The 22,568-nt window shown below is 41.0% G+C and overlaps 4 protein-coding genes across 4 annotated transcripts; 2 read left to right on the plus strand and 2 right to left on the minus strand.

Moving 5' to 3' along the window:
- On the plus strand, positions 1-7,464 carry LOC129600340 (probable C-mannosyltransferase DPY19L1). Its single transcript, XM_055498821.1, has 10 exons — positions 1-418; positions 828-965; positions 1,453-1,890; positions 2,604-3,033; positions 3,697-3,952; positions 4,509-4,689; positions 5,305-5,476; positions 5,823-5,922; positions 6,033-6,158; positions 7,069-7,464. The coding sequence occupies exons 1-10, from the start codon at positions 98-100 to the stop codon at positions 7,211-7,213; spliced, it is 2,307 nt and encodes a 768-aa protein (XP_055354796.1). The 5' UTR covers positions 1-97; the 3' UTR covers positions 7,214-7,464.
- A 529-nt stretch (positions 7,465-7,993) lies between these two features.
- On the plus strand, positions 7,994-15,456 carry LOC129600341 (chromosome transmission fidelity protein 18 homolog). Its single transcript, XM_055498822.1, has 7 exons — positions 7,994-8,562; positions 9,147-9,768; positions 10,369-10,755; positions 11,495-11,697; positions 12,240-12,452; positions 13,100-13,555; positions 14,562-15,456. The coding sequence occupies exons 2-7, from the start codon at positions 9,555-9,557 to the stop codon at positions 15,102-15,104; spliced, it is 2,016 nt and encodes a 671-aa protein (XP_055354797.1). The 5' UTR covers positions 7,994-8,562; positions 9,147-9,554; the 3' UTR covers positions 15,105-15,456.
- Positions 15,457-15,695: 239 nt separating this feature from the next.
- LOC129600346 (uncharacterized) lies at positions 15,696-17,036 on the minus strand. Its single transcript, XM_055498827.1, has 3 exons — positions 16,832-17,036; positions 16,208-16,349; positions 15,696-16,129 (listed from the first exon to the last, which is right to left on the minus strand). The coding sequence occupies exons 1-3, from the start codon at positions 16,964-16,966 to the stop codon at positions 16,065-16,067; spliced, it is 342 nt and encodes a 113-aa protein (XP_055354802.1). The 5' UTR covers positions 16,967-17,036; the 3' UTR covers positions 15,696-16,064.
- A 1,200-nt stretch (positions 17,037-18,236) lies between these two features.
- Positions 18,237-19,117, minus strand: LOC129600347 (uncharacterized). The gene is made up of 3 exons (XM_055498828.1): positions 18,941-19,117; positions 18,672-18,813; positions 18,237-18,606 (listed from the first exon to the last, which is right to left on the minus strand). The coding sequence occupies exons 1-3, from the start codon at positions 19,064-19,066 to the stop codon at positions 18,566-18,568; spliced, it is 309 nt and encodes a 102-aa protein (XP_055354803.1). The 5' UTR covers positions 19,067-19,117; the 3' UTR covers positions 18,237-18,565.
- Positions 19,118-22,568: the final 3,451 nt, after the last annotated feature.

Raw genomic sequence — 22,568 nt, forward strand, 5'->3', positions numbered from 1 at the left:
ATCATTTGTCACTCCTATTTTTCACCATTCTCTGTTTTCCAGTTTATTCCGTGTTGTTTTTTAGTTTCCGGATCCCTTGAGGTTTATTGTTTGTAAAATGGACACGGGCCAGATTGTCAACTACATCCACGACATTCGCGCCCGTCTGACCAGCAAATGCTCGCTGCTGATGAAATCCCTGCACAGTGCGTCGTCGCGCTCATCGCCGCGAGCCAAAACTGGACGATCCGCGTCGCGCTCACCCTCCGCTGCGCGCAGCCCTTCCCGCAGCTTCCCCGCGCTGTTTTTCGCTGGGGTGGGCATCTTCGCGGGGGCCTCCATCTTCCACATGTGGCATCTGTCCAGTTTGTTTGAGAATGATCGGTTCTTTTCGCATTTATCACAGCTGGAACGGGAAATGACATTCCGTACGGAACAGGTGAGGGTTTATGTGGCGGATGCGGTGTGTGCCCCGTAGTGAAAGTGAATGTTGCCGTATGTTTTACAGGGTCTGATCAGACAACGGTCGAGTTTAACTTTACGTGATCGCATTTTGTTTACTGGTTTTCTGTGGATTTTCCATTTTTCGAGGTGCTGAAATTTTCTGATAAAACAGTTTTGATTTTTTATCGTTTAGTGTTGTTTATTTGTCAGGAAAAAATAACTGGGAATGACTTGATGGGTGTTTACGTCGTACCGCGCATCTGATCGTTTAATTTTTAAAAAAAATAATTTTGAAATGCATTATGCCTGATTTAAATTCTTTTAATCATTTTTAAACGAATAAATAATTAATAATAATTTTTTCTGCCGTGTTAAATTGTGGCTAGATTTTTTTCTGTTTTTAGGGATTGTATTATTCGTTTTATAAACGTATTGTGGAGGCGCCGAGTTTCTTCAGCGGTGTGATGGAGATTATGCACGACACCAGCACGGAGTTTCCCAACGAAGTCAACTTTATTAATCGCTTCAATCTTTACCCAGAGGTACGTACTTTCTGACGTTTTTCCATGATTTGGACTAAATTTCCAACAAGGTATTATCGGTTAGTTAAATTTGACCGAGGCGTCGTTTAGTAATTTGACGAGCTTGTGGTGACAGAATCACGACGAACTGGCTAAGCTAGGGAATGTTTTTTTGAATATCCCTATAAATTTCAAAATATGTTAAAAATTTAAAAAAGTATGAATCATATTTTCAATTTATTGTCAAGCTACGTGTTACTGTTTACAATTTTCCAGCTTTGATGTTACTGGAACATCCTAGAATATATCAGATCCTCATGAGCCCGCACACTACGTTAGCTTGCAGTTTAATACTGCGAAATATATGCAGCCACGACTTGCGAGTAGCGCCGAGTACATCTTTTAGTAACATCTATTTGGGCAAATAAATCTTTCTATCTTTAAAAATATTCAAATTTTTAAAAAAAATGGAAATTTAGTGTGAAAAAATGAAAACTATGCTGGATAGATGTTCCTAGCCGGCATCTACCGCATCTACGCCACCATCACCGAGTTCCTCGACATCACCACCGTGCAGTGTTTCCGCGTCAACCGCGGCGCCGGGCACTCCCCGGTGACGGCCTGCGTGGGCCTGGGCGATCCCTTCTACCTGTATTTACTGGGAGTGTTCGGTCTGAACGGTCTGCTATTGGGCGTCCTCTTTTTGACCGGCTGGCTGCTCAGCGAGAACATCGGCGGCGGGGTTATTACGTTGCTGTGCTTCTTGTTCAACCACGGGGAAGCCACGCGGGTCATGTGGACACCGCCGCTGCGCGAGAGCTTCGGCTATCCGTTTTTCGTCATGGAGATGCTGGCCGTGGCGTATCTTCTGAAGACGGGCTGTCGCAGCTGGCAGATGAGTGCGCTGGTGGGCGTGACGTCGGGATTGTTTATTCTGCAGTGGCAGGTTAGTATTTGTTTTTGTTTTTAGTTTATTTTTTTCTCGAATTTTACTCGGGAAGATGTGATTTTTCGAGGGTTTGATACAAAACTTTACTAATTGTTTAGGCATGGTTGTCATATTTTAAGATTTGGGAAGGCTAGAAGGCTGTTAATTATTTTCCTTTACCTTTTATTTCAGCTTTATTCGGAAATTTTTGTTATTTATAATTATGGTCGTTAATTTGATTTTCAATTATGGTGGTAAATAATTGAGTTAATGCCTACTTATTTTGTACTTGCTTGGCGTTTTTTACCGACTGGTCGAAATTTTCTTTTAATTCTTTTTTAACATTACATATTTATCTCATGACTAGTTTAGAGCGACAATTGCGTTGGAATTGTTCTGTTTAAAAGTTAACATATTAATAATTAGTTGTTTTTCGACAAGTGGTTTACTTGTTTCCTAATTGGCAGTTTTTACCGATGGCGATAATACGCCATTTGTCACATTATTTTAAAAATTCCGGTTTTGTTGCTGTTCTGAAATTGATTAACGATTGGCAATTTTCACCGATTTGTCAACAATGTTTGTTTTCAAATTTTTAAAATTCTCCTTTGTTTTTTAGCGACTTCTAAAATTACTTTTAAAAATTTCGTAATTGGAATTTAAAATTTTTCTGATTTACTGATTTTTTTTTTGTTAAAAAACTTCCCATTTAAAATTCGGTTTTTCCGCAGTTCGCTCCCTTTGTCCTGCTGACGCAGATTGGCGTCCTGCTCTTCCTCTTCATTGCCTGCTACCTGGACTACTCCCTCCTGCGCGCCATCGTCCAGGGTTTATTCTACTCTTTAATGGCCTGTTATTTTCTCCTCTGTTGCAACTCCTTCCTCTTAACGTCCGCCTACGGCATCATCGTCATCGCGCTCTTCCTTTTGATGGAATTCTTCGCCGTCCGCAAGGTCCCGCTGGCCGAGCGTTTCGGCTACATGACGGGCTGGCAGATGGCCGGGTTTATCGCGTGTGTGCTGCTGGTGCCGGTGTGGAAGATGGCGGTGGGCGGCGCGGATGATGCGCATATCTGGCAGATTGTCCGGGCCAAATTCACCAGCTGGAAGAATTTCCACACCATGCTGTATATGTGTGCGCCGGAGTTTGATTTTCTTGGAGGTCAGTTGCTATATTCACTGCGGATTTGTTTGGTACGGGTTTGTTTGTTTGGTACGGGTTTGTTTGGTCCGATTAGTTTGGTACGGGAAAATAAAAATTACAGTTTTTATTATAATAATTATTAGTGATGATTGTTATTTAGTCATGATTGTTATTGTTGTTGATTATTATTTGTTATTATTTTGTCATGATTTATTATTTGTAAATTTTAAATGTTAATAATAAATGTTGTTGGAATGTTATTAATTCAGATTTCAGAATGATATTGATATGAATTTCAAGAAATTAGTATGGTGCTTGTATTCAAATGGGGCGCGATCCTACGATTTGCAGTTGAACGAGAATTTTTAAAATTTAGGCGAGCAGCCCTTTTAGGTCCCGATAAAATTATGAGAGTGTGAAGTTTTGTTGTGATAAAATGATTTCCTTCCATTTATGGTCAGTCGTAACGATCATTAACTCGCTTGCCGTACACTGTTACTGGTGTTGTAGTACAAGGGCTTCGAACTTTTACTTTCGTGAGTGCGTTAATGAATGCGCAATAAAAAAAATTCAGCCAAAAAAGGTGTTCTTGATTTTTTCGTCCGAGTTTAGACTGGAATTGTTGCTTTTAATTATCTTTCTTTTGGGTATCGGTCAGATGAAGTTTTACGTGTGTTGTAGTGGAAGTAGTGGGCAAGCTGTGCCGGACGCTGCTGCTGCCGATCGGTGTGATGGTGTGTTGTACGGTGAAATTCCTGGTGACGCGCGAATTGTTAACGGACTGCTCGTGTAAATGCCACCCGCGAAAAGCCTGCCTGCATGTCGCACACGGGGAACGGCGCGTTGGGACACCGAATCCCAGCGTTTTATACGATACTCCGGTGTGTTCGGCACGGCGGTCCCATATGGGATATTTCCTGTATCGAACGCCCAAACGGTAAGAAAATGTTAATTAATAATAATCACCATTTTACTCTTCTCTAGTTCGATCTGTAACCTCCCTTTAAATATGGCGTTTTATCATAAATTATATGTTTTTCTTGGCAGTAGTTTTGGATTTTATTAATTGTTAAAAAAAGCCAAGTAATTGTTTAATAAACTTACTGCATTCACTTCAGTTTCTTTGTTTTTATGTAAATTAATTTTCCTGTAGTATTATTTATTTTAATAATATTTACGATGGGTAATTTAGTCGCTTTTATTGGGTTGACGATTGTAAAATTATTGCCCTATATTTATAGAAAATGGAATGTTTTGTTTATATTTCTTGGGTTATTTTGCATCGATCATTTTGTTTGCAGTTTGCAGCCGGTCTTTTTTAAAAAAATGTCTGATGCTTGTATCTGTTTTTGTTTCTACTAACAGCTAAGCTTCGCGCGAAATAATACGAGTGTTCTTGAATTTCTGGTTATTTGTTTAATTTGTGTGATTGTGATTTCACGGCTGCTTTTGCTCATGTGTTGTGCTTTTTCCGCTTTCTTCCGGTTACGCAGTGCCCAGAGCAACGGGAAACCCGGTGAAAATGGTCAGCCGGTGTCGGCGGTGTCCCTGGACGTCCACTACATCCTGCTGCAGGGCTACGCGTTCACCGCGTTGGCGCTGCTGATTATGCGCTTGAAGCTGCTGTGGACGCCGCAGTTGTGCATCGTGGCGTCGCTGGTCGCCTCGCGATCGGTTGGTGCCTCGCTTCTCTTTGTCGTAATTGTAATAAATCGTATTAAATAAAAATCAGTATCGTTAAAACAATTAATTTCTTAAAATAAAGAAATGCATTTCATTGAATTTCGACTTGAATATTGAATCTGCTTATTATTGTTGAAATTAAATTCCAATAAAATAGATTTTATTTCAGGAATATTATTTATTAAATTAAACAGTTATCTGGAAAGTTATAGAATAAATGTAGATGAAATGCATAATTAATCCTAAGGAAATCCAAGCGGATTACGCTCAAGGAACATTGGTGTTCCTATTGATCAATCACGCTTTAACGAACCGTAAATGAGTTTGTGGTGTTCATCTGTAGTGCAGTGTCATGTGCCGGTATGCCCAATTTCCCAGCTCTCACTCTAATCTGTACACTATACAGTGGTAATTTTGTCGGCAGTTGCACGACTGAACGTTTTGTCCATAATCATTTAATATTTTTCTTATATTCAAGTCTGTTTGCATTTTTTACTGCGTGTCTAAGTATTTTTTTTGTGAGCGTTGTTTGAGTTACGGCATGTGATGGAAAATTAGAGCGCAGAAAATTGCCGACGGATGGGGAATTTGTTTTTTTTTGTGTAGATTTTTGGATTCTTGCGGCGTTCCTGGCATTTGGGCATGGTGGTAGGTCTGATGAGCTGTATGCTACCGGTCGGCATGCATAATCTACGGGAGCAGCACAAGATTATGGGCGAATACAGTAATTATCCACTGGAAGACATTCTAACCTGGATCAACAACAACACCGTCGAAGGTACCTTGCAGATCACGAAATAAAAATGTTAAATAAAAATAAAATTAATCAAAATGGAATAATTAATCGAAACAAAATAAGTAGCCACAATCAAAAATAATCGAAAGAAGTTATTTTACCATAGAATTGATAATAAGTAATTAAAATTAGCAATAACGCAATTAGTAAAAAACAGTAATAATTAGAAAATCTTTAATGCTAATCGGCAGAACTGGTCCCGATTGAATTCAGATAGGATGAGATTGGTAGAAAATTATTTTTCGTTTGGCTTTTGGGTTTTTTAATTTTTTAATTAAGCATTTTTTCTGCTTGATTATTATATATGTTTTATTATGCGGTTGGATAGATGCCGTGTTTGCCGGTCCGATGGCCACCATGGCCAATCTGCATCTGAGCACCGGACGCCCGATTGTCAACCATCCGCATTACGAGAACGCCGAGATACGGTCAGGGAATTCAATGAGAAATTAAATTTAATAATTAGTTAAATTTAATAATTAATTAAATTTAATTTATTATGAAATAATCGGGTTTTATTATGGGTGTGTGTTTTCAGGGAGAGAACGCTGAAGGTGTATTCGATGTACAGCCGGAAATCACCGCGGGAAGTCCACCGTATTCATCGGCAGTTGGGCGTGGATTATGTCGTTTTTGAGAATTCCTACTGCTGGCGCAAACACAAGTACGTTTCCGCCAGGATAGATTAGTGCTGTAATATTAATTCCGGATGAAATATTATTTTGTTATAAACTGCATGAATCGCTCCCGAAGGAAGTGAGAGATCCCGAATTCGTAAAATTCCTGTAAACAGTTTCTGGACGAAAATTACAGTCCGCAGAACAAAATTACTATCTGCAATAAACCGTAACCAAATTATTAAAGAAGCAGTATGCTGTATATTGGCAAATTGCACGTAACTGTGAGTTCAAGAAGTCAAAAACCTATCATCACTACGGAACTGCGGATGTATGTTGGATCGTAGAGTTGTGGCAGAGTCTGTCCAGTGTATCTCTAGTTGCCATAAGGATGGTCTTCCGAAACATCACATAGTTTTCAGAAAAATCCAGGCGTTTAGAATTTTTCTGATATCGGTGGATTTTTTTAATGATTATGATTTATACAGTATTTTATTACCGCATTTGTACAAAATGAAACACTTATAATTTCCTGTATATTAATAAATATGCTTACCTATTACAAATGCCCATAAAACAAATGAAATAACAACAAAAGTATTATGGATAAGAAATTAAAATTAGCTTAAGAAAACTAAAGCGGATTTTTTTCCGAGTGATACTCCGTTAGCATGCGAAACCGTTATAACTAATGTTAGAAATTATAATTGAATTTACATTAGTATCATTTTTAAATAAACTATGAAAATTAAAGCGGATGTATGTTCCGAGCTGGGGTATGCGAAAACGCTGGTATGGGTTAATAGTAACTTATTTCTAACTGTAATTCCACTTATAAAAGTTGTGATGAAATATTTCAAATAAATCGAAGATAATTGTAGCTGGTTTTTTTTGTGGTGACGTCTTGCTGGGTTAACATCATTAACTAACTGCGAAATTAATTGATTACGTGTGTAGAGCGGGCTGCGCGATGCCGGAGATGTGGGATGTGGAGGAGCCGGCGCGGGCCGAATACGAAGCGTGCTGCTGGCGGGTGGCCGCCGATCCCTATCCCTTCACGTGGATGTACGGCAACGACGTCTACGAGATCCTCAAAGTGTGAATGGACGCCCTGGGCTCTTAACTCGGTTGATCGCGGATCTGTGTTTTTGTAATGACATAGTCTTGCCACTGATTTTTTTTGTGACCAAAGTGTTTTTATAGTGTTAAGTGTAGATGTTTTCTGCTCGGTTGTGTTTTGGATCCACAGGAAATTTTTGTAATATTTTTTGTGCGGTTGAATTGATTTGTTTCACATGTGGCGACTAACTGGCGACTGCTTTCCTGGTGTAGTGCAATGGCGTTTTTTGTGAGCATAAAGCGTAATAAAATTAATACAATTAAAACAGAATGTTCCTTTCGCTAATTTTTTCTTGTTGTTACTGTATACTGCATAGTATTACATACTACAACAGAAACATGCAAAACACTGAAAACAGTAAAATTTAAAAACCAGAATCTGCAGGGGAAAAGACCGCAGCTCACAAGCAAATGGTTACTGGGAAGTGGTAAGTGGGAAATAAATGCTTCTTTTTAACACCATTGAATGCATACTCGTGCTGCGCAGACGAGTGCCTTCTCTGTTCCAGCGTGGTTGTTGGCGATTAGCGGGGACTGGATGTTTTCCCATTGCGCGCTGTTTAATATTTCAGTGTTAAACTTGGAACCGCGGACCGACTGGCCGATTTGCACGTTCTTTGTCCTGCACGTTGTCGTGTCGTAGTGGCAGCCGCACGTGTGGCGCCGGTTCCTTACATACAGCAGTGGCAATAGCAGGCAGTCAGCTACTCAGCTCTAAACTGCACAAAGACGTACTGCGAACTGTTTAGGCTGCGAACTGCGAAGAGCTTTTATGAGTTTTATCGTTTTAAAACTTTGATGGATAAAAATTGAGTTTGAGAATAATTTAGTCAACAAGTTGTAGATTGTGTTGATTTTATTTTGGTGTACATATTCTAACAAGATTTTCCCGGATCGATCACAGTTCGCAAATCCGCTGAAAGAGCAACATGGAGGACGTCAGCGAAGTGGATCTGTTCATGTTGGAACATGCAGACGATCACGAGCGCCCCGCCAAACGAGCCCGCACTCAGGATGTCTTGCAGCTGCAGCGCGCCTTCCTTTCTGACGACTTCTTCACCATGACCGCCGGGGCGCCCCTGACAACCAGCGTCCCCACCCCAAAGAATCAGGGGCCACCGAAGCAACAGGTGGCGCGGTTGTTCGGATTGGACGACGACGCTGCATCGTTGTCACCGTCGAAACAACCGTCGATGGAGATGCAGGACACCTTACGATACCACCCGGCCCCTACCAATGGGGTTCATGCCAGTAGGACGCGAGGGGCGCCGCGGGACTTAATGCACGAGGATCGCAACGGGGTTTCGCGGTCTGGAAAATTCTCTGCTGAAGGTTGGTGTGCGTCATATGGGGGACCATCTCACGTCTTTGTTTTAATGATTAATCGGACTATTATATTTCGAAAATTATTCAAAATATTGTAAACTTGCTTTGAATTTATTTCGACTTTATTCCGAATTTTTTCGGATTTTTTTCTAGTTTAATATGCTTAGGTCTCCAGATTTTTTTCCAGTTTCTGTCGAACTAATTCCAGATAGACTTCTGCTTTATTTCGAATTTACTTGGAATTTATTTTGTGTCTAACTTATTAACACCTGTATTTTATTCGGCAATAGCGGCAGAATAGCCATCAAAATATTGTAAATTCCAGTATCGAAATCGTAGGCACATACCGTAAATACATTACAGTTAAAACGCTGTATAATGATTTATTTTAATAATTTCAAACTGATTTAACTTACCCCATATATAAATATTCGCATAGTTCACATTTGTTTCTGATTTACATATTTCAGATTTAATAATTGTTCAAAATTGATTTGGAATCTATTTTAATTTTTGATTAATTTTACAATTCAAATTTATTTCAAAATTTTTTTTACGATTATCCCAAATTTTTTCCCAAAATTTTGCAGCTGCCTGGTTGGACGATTTGGGCGGAAACGAGAACCGTCCGGACACCGAACCCCCGCCCCACCCGTCATCCGGGGCGGGGCCTCCCCTCCCTCACGTGCGCCGCCTCTTCTCCCCGGAACCCCCCCTCCCCTGCGCCCATCCCCGACGCCATCCCGACCAAACCCCCTAAACCCTCATCTGCTACCCCCTCCGCGCCCCACGGCCCGGTCCGCGTCTTCCGCCGCCCACCGCAGCACGCCCGCAGCCTCCCGGTCACCAGCGCCGGACGTGCCCTGTATTTATCCTTCAAACCATCGCAGTGGAAGGCCCGGCTGCACACCGACCTGGCCGCCGCGACAAGCGCCGTCTTCACTTCCGCCCCGGGGTACCGGCGCTTCCGCACCCTCTTGGAGACGGTGCGCACGGAGATGGAGGCCGCCGCCCCGGCGCGGACCCTCCCGGAGGTGGTCCTGCCGCCGCTGCCGGTGGAGGGGGCGCGGCGGATGTGGGTGGAGCAGTTCCGGGCCAGTCGCTATCTGGATCTGTTGAGCGATGAGACCGTCAACCGGGCGCTGCTGCAGTGGTTGAAGCTGTGGGATGGGTGTGTCTTCCACCGGGAACCGAAGCTGCACACGCATTTAGGTGGGGAAATTTTCGAAATTTTTTTGGGAGATTAAATTTGTTTCCCAATCTGGCACTGCGGGTGCTTGAATTAAAAAAACTGAGAAATTTAAAAGAACATTTTTCAACTGTAAACGATTTTCTTACACACCAGGTTTTGCAAAAAAGCTGCGGAAATAAGTAATCAAAAGTTGCCAATATAATACTAATATTTTGTATTAAAAGTGGTATTTGAAAGCGTAACAGCAGATAGTTTTAAAAATAAGTATGATAAAATTTTCAGTTTTTCGAATTTCATCATTGGACAGGTTTGCAAATAGATGAATTAATTTCTTACATTATGCAACGTTTGCAGTTTTAGGAGAACAAAATCAAGGTTTCGCCTAGCGGTTTGACCAAAATTATAAAAAGTAATTTTTTCTACCTTATTTTTAATTTTTTTATTTGTTTGTCATATTTTTTTATTACTGTTTGCTATTTTTTTTAAATAGTGCTGATGGTTGTTTTATTTTTAATATGTTTTAATTAAAACCTTGTCTGAAATTATTTTCCAAAATAAATACAGTATTATGCAATATTTTTTATGCCAACGGTACAGAAAGGTCGAAATCACAATCCTAGGTTTCGGCAAGCGCAAAGCGGCGAATAATCCCAAGACCTTCGTCCCGCGGGCCTTCGGCGGGGTGCCGGACTACTGCTTCACCCTGGACGCCGACCGGCGGCCGCGTTTCAAGACGGCGCTGCTGTGCGGCCCCCCGGGCCTGGGGAAGACCACCCTGGCGCACGTGATCGCCCGGCACGCCGGCTACGACACCCTGGAGATTAACGCCAGCGACGACCGCGCCCTGGACGTCTTCCGCAACCGCGTGGAGTCCTCGCTGATGCACGGCAACATCGCCGCGCTCATGCAGGACGGCGTGGCGGTGGACCGGCCCAAGTGCCTGATTATCGACGAGGTGGACGGGGCGCCGGCCGCCACCGTGGACTATCTCGTCCATTTACTGAAAGGTAGGGTTATTATTACAATTTCCAGCGTAAATTAGACTGTTATTTGTGAATCAGAGCAAGTCTTGGCGCGTGCGAAATTAATCTGCAATGGAAACTGGAAAACAATTTTTCAAAAAATACTTTCTGAATTTTTAATAAACCGATTTGAAGCGAGGAATATTCTAGAGGATTTTATATACATTTCACGGGAGGTGATTATTGACAAAACTAATGAAAATAACCGAGAAATTACTGTATCTGATATTACTCGTTTCATCACCTACATAAACACCAGCAGTTTCCGAAAGAAAAATATTTTCCATATTTTCGAAAGAACAATGTTATAAAATAAGTAATTTATTTAGTTTCAGATTTCGTTGCAGATTATTCCCGAAGCGGCTTAAAAAGCGTTCGAATTGAAAATGGTTAAAATGAGCGAGAAATCGTAGATGTTTTTCGATCCGTCGTGCAATATTGAACAGTCTTTATGTTTTCTCAATAATGCACTACATAATATTATCATAAACTTAAGTTCCTTTTTCACTTTCAAATTTCTTTTCAAATCATGCCAAAACGGCGCAACCATTGTTCGAATTGCTAAAAGGATAAGAATGAGGAAAAAGCCATTTTTCCTTAGAGAATAATAATGTGATAAATAAATAATAATTATTTCTGATGTCTCAGAATTTGTATTAAATTGTTCGGGAAACTCCTAAAAATTGGTTTGAATTTCAGTTTCACATTTTACGTGTTTTGGTAGGGGAGGCCAAGAGCGCCAGCGGGAAGAAGAAAGCGCAGCGGAAGTTGGCCCTATGGCGGCCCATCATCTGCATCTGCAACGACCAGTACGTGCCGGCACTGAAACCCCTCCGCCAGGTCAGCGTCGTGGTGCAGTTCCCGCCCATCCACCGCGAACGCCTGGCGCAGCGCATGCTGGACATCTGCCGCTCCCTGCCCATCCAGGTAGGATGAAAGTTACAGTTTCAGGAATTAACTGGCCGAATTACATTTGAAACTGGCTGTCGCGTTTTGATATGATTTAAAATAAAAATTTAGTTTTTTGATTATTACCATTTCCAATCTGTTAACAACAGGTTTTAAAATTAACATTAAAAATCGAGATTTCCACGGTAGACAGTTGATTAAACGATCAAAATGACCGGAAATAATTTATTTCAATGATTGTCGTCGCCTAATAGCTTTCGAAAGATATTCGGGAAAAAACTGGAAACTGGAATTATTTTTTAGATTTTATTTCACTTGTCATCAGATTGCTTTATTTCGTTGCAGTACTGTAGTCTGTTTCGCCCTTAATACCACTTAGTAGTCTGTTTCGCCCATCGTACAACCTGTTTGCGAAGCAAACTGTAAAAAATAATTTTTTTAACGAATTAAATTTGAATTAAATTTAGAAAATATTTTTTTAATTTTTATTTCCCTTCGAAAGTAAAATTGAATTATTTGAAAATTGGCTGAAAGTGTTTGAATTTCTTCCATGTAAATAGGCGGACTCCTCCGTGATTCACGTGCTGTGCGAGAAGTCGGAGGACGACATCCGCACCTGCCTGAACACCATCCAGTTCGCCTCGGTCCAGGGCAACCGGCTGGCCGTCGCCGACATCAGCCAGACGACCATCGGACGGAAGGACAGCCGCAAACAGCTGTTCGGCATCTGGGACACTGTCTTCCGCGCACCCGGCGCCGGCCGGCAGAACGAGGTGGGTCGAAGCGGTCACGTGGACTGCGGTCTCAAAATTGCAAATTGAAATCATTTTACAGTCACACCGGTCTTGACTTCATTTTTGCAAACGGGATTTTTAAATGCATCAAATGAAGAATAACACTGAGCGCATTAATCGCGGAATTCATCAAACTTCTGACGAAATGCATTGACAGAATGTTGAAAATTGTAATTTTTTTCCACTTTTTTATTGCATATTTATTTTCTATTTCAGAATTTGCATTGTAACCATCGTAACGCTTTAGTACGATTCTTTTTTAAAAATATTGTTTAATACGACTTGCATATTTATTTTGTATTTCGGAGTCTGGATTTTCTCTTTCCAGTAACTGATTTTCGATTTTGGCTGGCTAATTTTCAGTTGGATTTATTAATTTTCTATTTTGAATTATTTCAATAAAAGTTTGGTTTTAAATTCTATTTTTTCCTATCACGCTTGATTTCAAATCCCATTTTTTGTAACTTGATTTTATTTCTAATCACGCTTGATTTGATATTTTATCGTTTCAAAATTATTTTATCCAATTTTGTATTTTGAAATGAATTGTCAGGTTGTATTTCGAATAAATTGTAATGTGAAACCATTTTGAAAACGGGAAAAAAGTCTTTGAATTTCACCCTTAGATCAGTGAGGGCGCGTCGGAAAAAGATTCCACCCGCAGCGTCCTCCGCACCGTGCAACAGGAGGATTTAGAGAAAATCCTCTCGGGATTATACGAGAATTATCTGCGCGTCAAGCACAAGGAATCGCGGTTAATCTCCGCGGCGCAGTGCGCCAACTGGTTCTGCTTCGCGGACATCCTGGAGCGCGGCGTGATGGAGGAGCAGAGCTGGTTCCTGCGGGGATACGCCTCGTTTTCCCCGGTCGCACTGCACGTCTTACTCAGCGGCAACGCGGTGCCCAAACTGAATTTCCCGCAGCAACAGGTGGAGTTTCGCAGCCGGTGCGGTCGGAATAAGGAAATCATGGACGCCTTCGTTAAGGATCTGCCGGCGGGATTATACCGGGTGGTGAAGAGCGGCGCGCTGTCCAGTGAATTTGTTCCGTATTTGGTTAACATCCTGCAACCGATTCTCAAGGTACAACACTAAAAAATAATATTTAAATTTTAAATTATAATTAGTAATTTTAAAATATAATTTGTAATGAACAGTACCAGTGTCACAATGGTGGTGTTCGTTAATAATTATATTAAATTTTAAAAATTTTAATTAATTGAAAATTAATCAAAAGTAAACAAAGGTTGTTATTAGTGTGAGTATATAAAACATTGTTGTAACTAGTGTATATAAAACATTACATTACATATTGCAGATAGTGTATATAAAAAATACAGTTAGTGTACTTCGAACTTACGATGTATCTGTATTAGAAAACAAAAAAGGACATGAAAGATGTACTGCAGTTTTAAGTTTTTCCATAACATGCTAGTTCTATATTTTTATTGTACTCAAAATAACAATTGTAAGTAATTTCAGTTTGAAGAGAAGAGTAAACACGTTGTTGATGTAATATTGAATTCTGTCAGTAAGAGCCAAGATATAAATGTTTATAGCGACTGCCTGACGCACATATATATTAGCACCTTGTTGTTTATTTTTTCAATGATAATAGTAATAATTAATTTTTGATATAATACTGTTTTGTTTCCTGTAATAATTCTAATGTGCAGTGTACGTAAACTTCCATGATTAGCGTCAGTGTGAATCATCGTAGAACAGTGTGTAATTTCTTCCATATCCTAGTTCCCATGCGCGGAGCATTGGCTAGAAATCTGTATTTGGCTCATTAGTAGGAGTTACTTGGCTATGAATACGTTTTTCCGGTTTTTCTTACCACTTGATTTTTGTTTATCAAACTGGCGACGGAATTTTAATCAGTGCGGCACTGTACTGTAGTATTAATCTTGCCGAATATCATTTTTCTGCGAATGAATCGCTGATAGTGCAGACCACAACACTCAACCTTTATTATTAATTTATATGATGATAGTTTATTTATCACTTATTAATTAATTAATTTATTAAAAAGTATTTAATTAATAAGGTTAATTAATTTACTTAATTGAAAATTAAATTCGCACAGGGTCACAACATCCAACTCCTCAACCCGAGCGAGCGCGTCTTGGTCCGCGACGTCGTGGCGCAGATGGTGGCGTACGGCGTGTCCTACCGTGAGGAATCCTCCCCCTCCGGCACCGTCGACCTCCTCCTGGATCCGCACCTGGAGGCGGTGGCCCACTTCCCGGGGACCTCCCCAACCAGCGCCGCCGGGACCCTGACCCTGGCCGCCAAAGAGATGATCGCCGCCCAGGTGCGGTTGCGGCTGGTGGAGGTGGAGGCCAGCCACGCCGCCCCACCGGAAACACCGACCCCGGGGGTCATGGAGACCCCGGAGGTCCTTCTGGGTCTCGGATCGGTTCCGGAGAAGGAAGCTGGCCACCGGGGGGTCAGTTCGCGGAAGCTGCGGGTGTGGTCGGTGCAGGAGTATCTCCGGCAGCAGGTGCCGATGGATCCCGACGCCCCGGTGGTGGTCGCGGGCGGAACTAAGCGGCGGGTGTGGTATAAGTACAAGGAGGGGTGTACTAACGCGGTGTGCCGCGATGTGCAGGTGCAGCGGTTCCTCTGAGTGGTCCTGGTTTATTGTACATGTCGGAAAACATGGGTTGATGATTTTTGGATGCGGAGGAGATTTTTCTGCTGTTTTTTATATTACTTTTTCTATGGTTTAGAGCTCTAGTGATAACCGTGAAGTTGCGCCGGTTGGCGTGATGGGCCGGATTTTGTCGGCATTTGCTCAGAATTCAAGAAGGTTTCTTCGTGTCTGCAGTATCGTGTGTGTGTGGTGTACCCAGTGTTTCCTTCCAGCCGCCTATACATTTTAAAACACAACGACTTTTCTAATTCATCGATTTGATTTTCTTATTATTTTTTTAATTCCCCAGTTTCTACTACAGCTGTCACGTAGTGTTTTTTTAATTTACGGCCTTTGGATTTTCTTTATTCCTCTGATTAATTACTTTTGTCGTTCTAAGTAATTAAATGTGCAATCAATAATTCATTAAACTGCCGGGTTTAGCGGATATCTTGGAAATCGTAACATGGCGTGCGCATGAACGATCGTTACAGATCGTGCTACATAATTATGCGAATTATTTAATTTTGGCAAATTACCTACAAGTAGCGCGTAATACTTTGTAGATTCATGGAGGTCAAGGAGTCATAGACAGCTGCATTGTGTATTAACGCTCAAGTCGGTCAGACACTGTCACAAAATAAACAACACGCTTAGGAAATAAAACTCAAAACCAGACAGCCATCAGCAAATCAGGGAGAATATATCCGCACTGTTTAGAGTTACGAGTAGCTTCAGCAATACAGTACATAGTGATTAGTCATACGCAGGTATATAGAGTACAGTTAGGGACAAAGGTGCGCATAATGTACAGATAAAAGTGGAGTTAGCACGTCGACAAACAACCAAACTTTGACAGTAAAATAGGGGGCATTGTTGAAATCTTCAACTCCGGGGTGCAATCCAATAAAAAATTTTTGAAGGACTTCGAAGTGGACTGATTGTCCGGTAATTCTATGCGTTGCCGCTAGACCAGGAAGCGATATCCTCCGGTTCCACCTCCACGATTTGCGTTTTGCCTACAATCGGGATGTTTTGCATTAGAAAGCATGTTCACTATGTTACTAAAAAATCAAAAAGGAGAAATGCAGCTATACCCATCATTTTGGCCATGGCTTGCAAGAAGGCCATGTTGACCTTTCGTTGATACGGCGTCTGTGGTAAGTTGGCCGCATCCATGTAGGCTTTCATGGCCATCAGTCGATCCGGCATCATCAAGATGTTCATTTTTTGCGCTCCCTGCAATGCCGGTATATTCATGAAAAACAGCTCAAATATTGCGAGCTTCGCACATTTTTCTAATTTTGGTAAAGGTCAAACAGAAAGTGGTACAGATGAAGTCAATAAAGACTAGAGCGATAAATGAAGCATTCTCTTATGTTGTTCACTACGGAGAATACTGAGCGAATCCCATTAAAAATCTTTACTTTACACGCTTACGATGGATACTGAATCGCTCAAAAACAGCCAGAACATTGAGGAATAAGCATACAAAACATACGTCTTTTTTGACACAGTCACACAGATACGTAACTACATATTATGATAACTTACAACAATATGCCTAATATTTCGAAAAGCTCTAATATTTTGGTCTTCTTTTCATTTTTCAAAAATTTTGATAAAGGTCAAGCAAAACTTGGTACAGTGTAGCACAATAAAATTAACAAACGACCTAATAACTAATCAAAATAACGGTTGAAGGATGTATAAATTTTTACCGGTCTTGATGAGGCAGGCTGATCGCTGGACCCGTCGCTTTGTCCGTTGCTTCGTTCGGGATTGATTCCCATCCAAGCGCTGGCGGACGAGACCGCCAGTATCAGGCACAAAACAAACCGGAGTTTCAGCTCCATTTTAGCACAAACTCTTCGCTATTAAGAATATCACCAGAATCCGGAAATTCAACGGTTTATGTAACTGGTAAACAGGTTTAAGCAATGTGGAAATGAAGCTGGAGCGATCAAATTTATATCAGGAGTTCTGCCGCTTTGGTAACTCGGGAGACGTGAGATGGCCAGTGGACCCAGTCCAGCGTGGATAATTCGGTAGCATTTTTAGGATTGATGCGGCACGTACCTACTGGCTATGGATATCCTCGATTACGTTAACGAGTACACTGGCATTTCGCATCGTTACTTTAGAATACTTTGGTGGCACTGTTTTATGCAGTTTGCTTCACTAACTTTCTGGCAGAATGACGTCAAACGGTGATTGTGATAAAGGAGGCCGTAGCTACTGCTTAACATTCTTACGTAAACTGTTTCCGGAAATAGCGTATCCATCTTAAAAAATACATTTTCAAGGGTCAGATTGCGTCTCTGTTGGGTACAGTTCGATGAACAGCGTACGATGTATACTTTTACTTTATTTATTCTTTGAAGGGAATCGTCGGGAAATCGCCGGCCGCTATGCTGCGAAGGTGTTAACTGTGAAAGACAGCCAGAGTAGGAGTCAAATTACGTATGCAGAAAATCAAAGAGGTACCACAACGGAAGAGTAGAAAGCTTTATGTGCCCTTGAGAAAAAAGATTTACTTTTGCTTTTTATTTTAAATAACTGTAGATAATACGGGATCGACCAAGTGTGATTGATTTGTACTAAGATACTTATGTCAGTGCATGAACTACTCTGGACACATTAAAATTTAGTTTGTACTCACACTATGATACTTAATAAAGGTTCGTACCCCATCAGATTTTTGTAATTCACAATATATCCACACAGTAGTCTACAGTGGCGTAAAACTGTGGTATAATATCATATGTTTGCAAGACTCTTTGTATAGCTGCACAACTGTGGAGGATGTCGGAGACTTCTTGTAAACTGGAGCGAGAAGAAAATGGAGTACTTGTGTGCATTTAATTTTGTGGGGAGCAGCCATGAATGACAGTACAACTGCGGTCTGCGGACAAGATTTTCCTCCACAATTACTCGTATTATTGCATAAAGTGCACCCAACTCCAAGTGATATACGATTGTATCGTACCGTGTACCAGCAGTTTCAGAAAACGGCCAAGCGGGTAATTCTAAAGGGTATAGGCCACACCCCTTGTTTCTTCTCTGAGTTAAAACCTTTTGAAATGAACTGTTAGATACGAGGCAGTGCATTCGCAACAACACGAGTGTGTTTCTTTGCTTGTTTATTAAGACAGTATAGCTGGTACAACACTTGACAATTACTGCGTTAACACGTCGAGACACAACAAAGATTTAACTAAGACCAGTAACTGATGGCATGACACACATTAGACATGTAGTACATATATTCAGTATGGTCACTATCGAATCAAAACGTCTAAACAGAACGTAGATTTAAAATAATGGAACAGTCGGAAACATAGTTGAAACCAACAATTGCAGGTCCGTTTTATATTAATAAGTGTAATGTCCATCAGGTCTTTGTAGTGACCGATTTTGTCTAACAGCTCTTTGCACTATCGCCAGATCCAGAACTAAATATGGTCACGATCCACTTCCGTGATTTGATTTTTACCTAGAGATAACCAAGTATACGTTAGTATTTCTTCCGAAAACGAAAAAGTCGAACTTAAAGCTAACCCAGCATTTTGATCAGGGCTTGTAGGAGTGCCCGGTTGACCTTTCGCTGGTTGACTGTTTGCGGCAAGTTCGCCGTCTCCAAATACGTTTTCATGGCCTGGATCCGATCGCGTACTGCCAGGATGTTGAGGTTCTGCGCCACCTGAAATGTAAAATTACATTAATGACAGGAGACTCTAACATTTTTTAAATGCGCTATTTATTACTATGTATTAAAGCAGAATGGCATACTGCAGCAGAAACGAATAAAAGGTCTCGTAAATAATTACCGGTCGTCGTGGAGCCGTCTGGGAATTAAACAGGTCGTTTCTTAAATTTTCCATATCCACTGCTAGCCAAGCGTTGGCGAACGCGAAGACCATTATCAAACAGAGAAAATAACGGACCACAGCCATTTTTTTACCAATAAACTTTACAGCAGAATACTAAGGTAAAAACAGGGTACGTTAAACAGTGTTATGCAAGAAATAAAAAAAAAGAGATTGATGACAGAGAGAACCAGTCCAGTAATTACATATTATTGATCATGCTTCTATAGCTGGGTTACACGAAGCATGTTTATTGCTTACAAGGGGCATTCCCGACCACCTGGTGCTTTGATCAGTTCTTGGTTAATATCACTAGGATCCTCAAAAAATTCTCTAATTTACTGAGGATTCGCGCGCGCGATGGGCCAAAAAAGGTGAGGCAGCTATCGCGAGAACTCAATCCAAAAGCAACAGATTGCGACGGGATTACGCACAGGTACGGCGCACAAGTGGATATACGGCTGCTGACGTTTTGATCGATTCCCATGATTTCTGCCACATCTACTAGTACGGCAGAAGAATTTTGAAGTGAACCATTCATGCTCAGTTTAGTTGTTAACGTGTTCTTTACAAACAAACTAGGGTATCTGGTAAACTGTGATTATCAGTTTATAATACCAGGTACTTCCATCGAATGGCTGTGAGTAAGGCTAATAATACTTTCCATGATCAACTATCGTATTAATGGAATGACTTCAGGGATTTGGCCCGGTGCATAGCACCAAATTTGTATACATCCACCAATGATCCACGGCAACTTTCGCTGTCGTGCACTCCCCAACACTTTTTTGCATTGCTTTATGATATTTTGTGGCCAAAGGATTCGTATACATAGGCGAAAAAACCGTTTGTGCGGGCAAAATCCGGTTTTTAAAAATTAATTTAAAATTTCAAAAAAAAATGGTAGAAAGCTGGTTCGGTACCAAAACAATCTTCATGGTAATGTGCGTTTTCATACTAAATTTGAAGATCATCGGTTCATAATGAGACTTTTGGTACACCTCCGCGCGTTTAAACTTTTGGAATTTTATTTCATTAATAACTCCCGAACCGGATGTTGCGCGCGCAAACGGATTTCGTGCTTACGTATATAAATCCTCTGGCTACAAAATGTCATAAAGCAATGCTGGAAGAAGACATGAAAGTTCCTGTATAGACTCCAATTTGGTACATGTACCGGGCCAACCTTCAGCTGTACTCGTACATATAATTACTTTACCAATGTAAGCTGTAACTTTTCTGTTAGTGCTTCTGTACTCCTACTGTCATACAGCGCGATCCTAGCTTTAAGTAGAGGAAACAAATTCCCGGCAGCATATAGGCTTATGGGAAAATAGTGGGCGCACGTACAAGCGCCACCTATTCTGTTGTACCGTTTAACCGTACCTGTCGCACACAAAGACGGCCGTCTGGTGCTGTGTCTTCCAGTTTCCAAATGCCGTATACACTGCACACGGCGCACTATTTCCAGCGCCATTTTCCCACGTTATCTTAATACGAAATCCGTATGTTTCTTAATTGATTTGAATTTATCTTTTTTGTTCCTCTTGTGTGTTATTGTGTATTGTCTGCCTAATAAACGAATACATTCGCTTTGCCACATATGCTGGTGCAAAATCCCGGCAGCAGTACGGCCAAAACATAATATGTAAGTACTGCACCTAAAACTGCAACCTATTATTTATTCATAATTATTAATGTTTAAATTTCTACGTACAAAGTTACGTTTGCGCAAGACCGATGCGAGGGAAGACACGTGGGGAAATAACAGGAACACTACCTGCAGATTATGCCATTATGATGATAAGGATGTATCAGTGCGTATTTGCAGTACATGTTTATGCTGCGTAAATGTGTTTTGCAAATAACAGGTGAAATACCGCACTGCTGCATCGTTATGTGCATAAATTATGCACATAACAATGCCACAATATGGCGCTGTTTGATTGTTTTATTAATTTTAAAATAAATCATAAATGTACACTTAAGTGTAAAAAAACGCACGTGTGTACAGTAAATATGCAAGGCGTGAATTATGGTGATAAATTGTTGCTGCATTGCCCAGTTAAAAATTAAATATTATACGACTCGTACACAGGATTATTTTTTTAGCAAAATATCCTATTATTTCTTTATCAAAATGGGCCAGTGCGTCTAGAGATATTTACCACACAACAGGCAATCCCGTTTTTTTTTCGAATTTGCTGTGAGTTTGTTTTTGCTTTCTGATTTTAAATTAATTTTTCCTTATGGGTTTGTCTATGTCGCCAGTGTACACTGTACAGAAAAGTTCTTCCAAAATTACGTACTTATTGCATTCACAAAAAAAACCCGGCGCGGCCACTGTACTATTGTGAAAACGTCTTATCCCGCTTGCCATTCGGAACTCAATTCCGGGTTTGCAATTCTCTGTGAAAGTTTGCAATTCTCTGTAAAACAGCATACATGATATTGTAGCGTGTGGCTACGGTCTGTGTGTGAATGCGTACGCTAAGCAAACCGGCAAACTGTACGTTTTGTAACTTTATTCATCAACTGGCAGAAAGGAAAAAGGAAAAGTGAAGTGTTGAGGAATGACCATCGGTCAGCATGCGATGAGATGGCTGTATGTAAATGCCTAGAGGCAAGTAGGAGGAACAGATACATGTATAACGAATGGGCGAACAGGAGTGACCGTTAGGCATACATACAGTACACGCAAATACAGGTAACGGGCGTTACATTGCCCCATGCAAGTCTGAAGATGTCCTCATCGAAGCCACAAGAGAGATAACATTAATACGCACTGGAAGCGTGTACATTGTACAATGGCTAAAGATGAAAAGAGTAATTAACGATCCGTCCATAAACGGCCAGTGAGGTGGTATAAGGAATCCACTAACGGATCCGATAAGGTGCCATAATAGTTGAGCCATTAGGCGGCGAGTACGATATCCATTAGGAACGGCATATAGCCATCAGCCGGTCCAATGAGGACAATGTCCGGTCGCCTGCGCGGTTTTAATGCGGATATCGCAGAACAGCCCGGCGGGGCTGCGGTTGTTTTGGTGGCGGAGTAGGCAGAGGGATGATGACACGTCCGCCTGGTTGCATAGGTTACCGCCGGACGCGCGTTGGTAAATGCGGAGGTGCGTTCTGAAGTCTGGCAGAGGTACTGAAAACTTGAAACAACATGATGATACACACGCCCGCAGGCAGGCGAAAAACACTGCAAGCAGCCTGTACGGATTCCAAGATACAGGAATCCGGCCAGAAGGCCAAAGACGAGTAATAGTACAGACACTCGTCTTTATGCGCTCAATAAATGACATATGTACAGTACTTGTTTCTATCTGATTAGTATTTAGCATTAAATCATTAAAACCGTAGATTTAGAATTTTGCAGTAAGGCAGACAATTCAGCAATCATATTAAGAGTGGAAGATTCTTTATTAGTAATATCAGACAGAGAGTGAAAATATGGTCTACCGGTGTAACGAAAAGGAGCGGAAGTGGATTTTCTTCGAGAATTTGGTAAAGTTCAGAGGTACCCAGGAAATGTTATTATAAATATACGAGTATCCATTAAAGTTGGTAATGCCGTTTGACC

Source organism: Paramacrobiotus metropolitanus, unplaced genomic scaffold, assembly GCF_019649055.1.
Source record: "Paramacrobiotus metropolitanus isolate TYO unplaced genomic scaffold, Prichtersi_v1.0 Parri_scaffold0000172, whole genome shotgun sequence".
NCBI lineage: Eukaryota > Metazoa > Tardigrada > Eutardigrada > Parachela > Macrobiotidae > Paramacrobiotus > Paramacrobiotus metropolitanus.

Coding starts and splice junctions, on each gene's coding strand:
- LOC129600347 (XM_055498828.1), bottom strand. CDS start 19,066: ATGGCTGTGGTCCGTTATTTTCTCTGTTTGATAATGGTCTTCGCGTTC. Junction 18,814..18,940: donor AGACGGCTCCACGACGACCG/GTAATTATTTAC, acceptor TTTACATTTCAG/GTGGCGCAGAACCTCAACAT. Junction 18,607..18,671: donor AGCCCTGATCAAAATGCTGG/GTTAGCTTTAAG, acceptor GGTTATCTCTAG/GTAAAAATCAAATCACGGAA.
- LOC129600346 (XM_055498827.1), bottom strand. CDS start 16,966: ATGGAGCTGAAACTCCGGTTTGTTTTGTGCCTGATACTGGCGGTCTCG. Junction 16,350..16,831: donor AGCCTGCCTCATCAAGACCG/GTAAAAATTTAT, acceptor CCGGCATTGCAG/GGAGCGCAAAAAATGAACAT. Junction 16,130..16,207: donor AGCCATGGCCAAAATGATGG/GTATAGCTGCAT, acceptor TCCCGATTGTAG/GCAAAACGCAAATCGTGGAG.
- LOC129600340 (XM_055498821.1), top strand. CDS start 98: ATGGACACGGGCCAGATTGTCAACTACATCCACGACATTCGCGCCCGT. Junction 3,953..4,508: donor CTGTATCGAACGCCCAAACG/GTAAGAAAATGT, acceptor CCGGTTACGCAG/TGCCCAGAGCAACGGGAAAC. Junction 4,690..5,304: donor CGCTGGTCGCCTCGCGATCG/GTTGGTGCCTCG, acceptor TTTTTTGTGTAG/ATTTTTGGATTCTTGCGGCG.
- LOC129600341 (XM_055498822.1), top strand. CDS start 9,555: ATGGAGGCCGCCGCCCCGGCGCGGACCCTCCCGGAGGTGGTCCTGCCG. Junction 10,756..11,494: donor TCTCGTCCATTTACTGAAAG/GTAGGGTTATTA, acceptor GTGTTTTGGTAG/GGGAGGCCAAGAGCGCCAGC. Junction 11,698..12,239: donor GCCGCTCCCTGCCCATCCAG/GTAGGATGAAAG, acceptor CCATGTAAATAG/GCGGACTCCTCCGTGATTCA.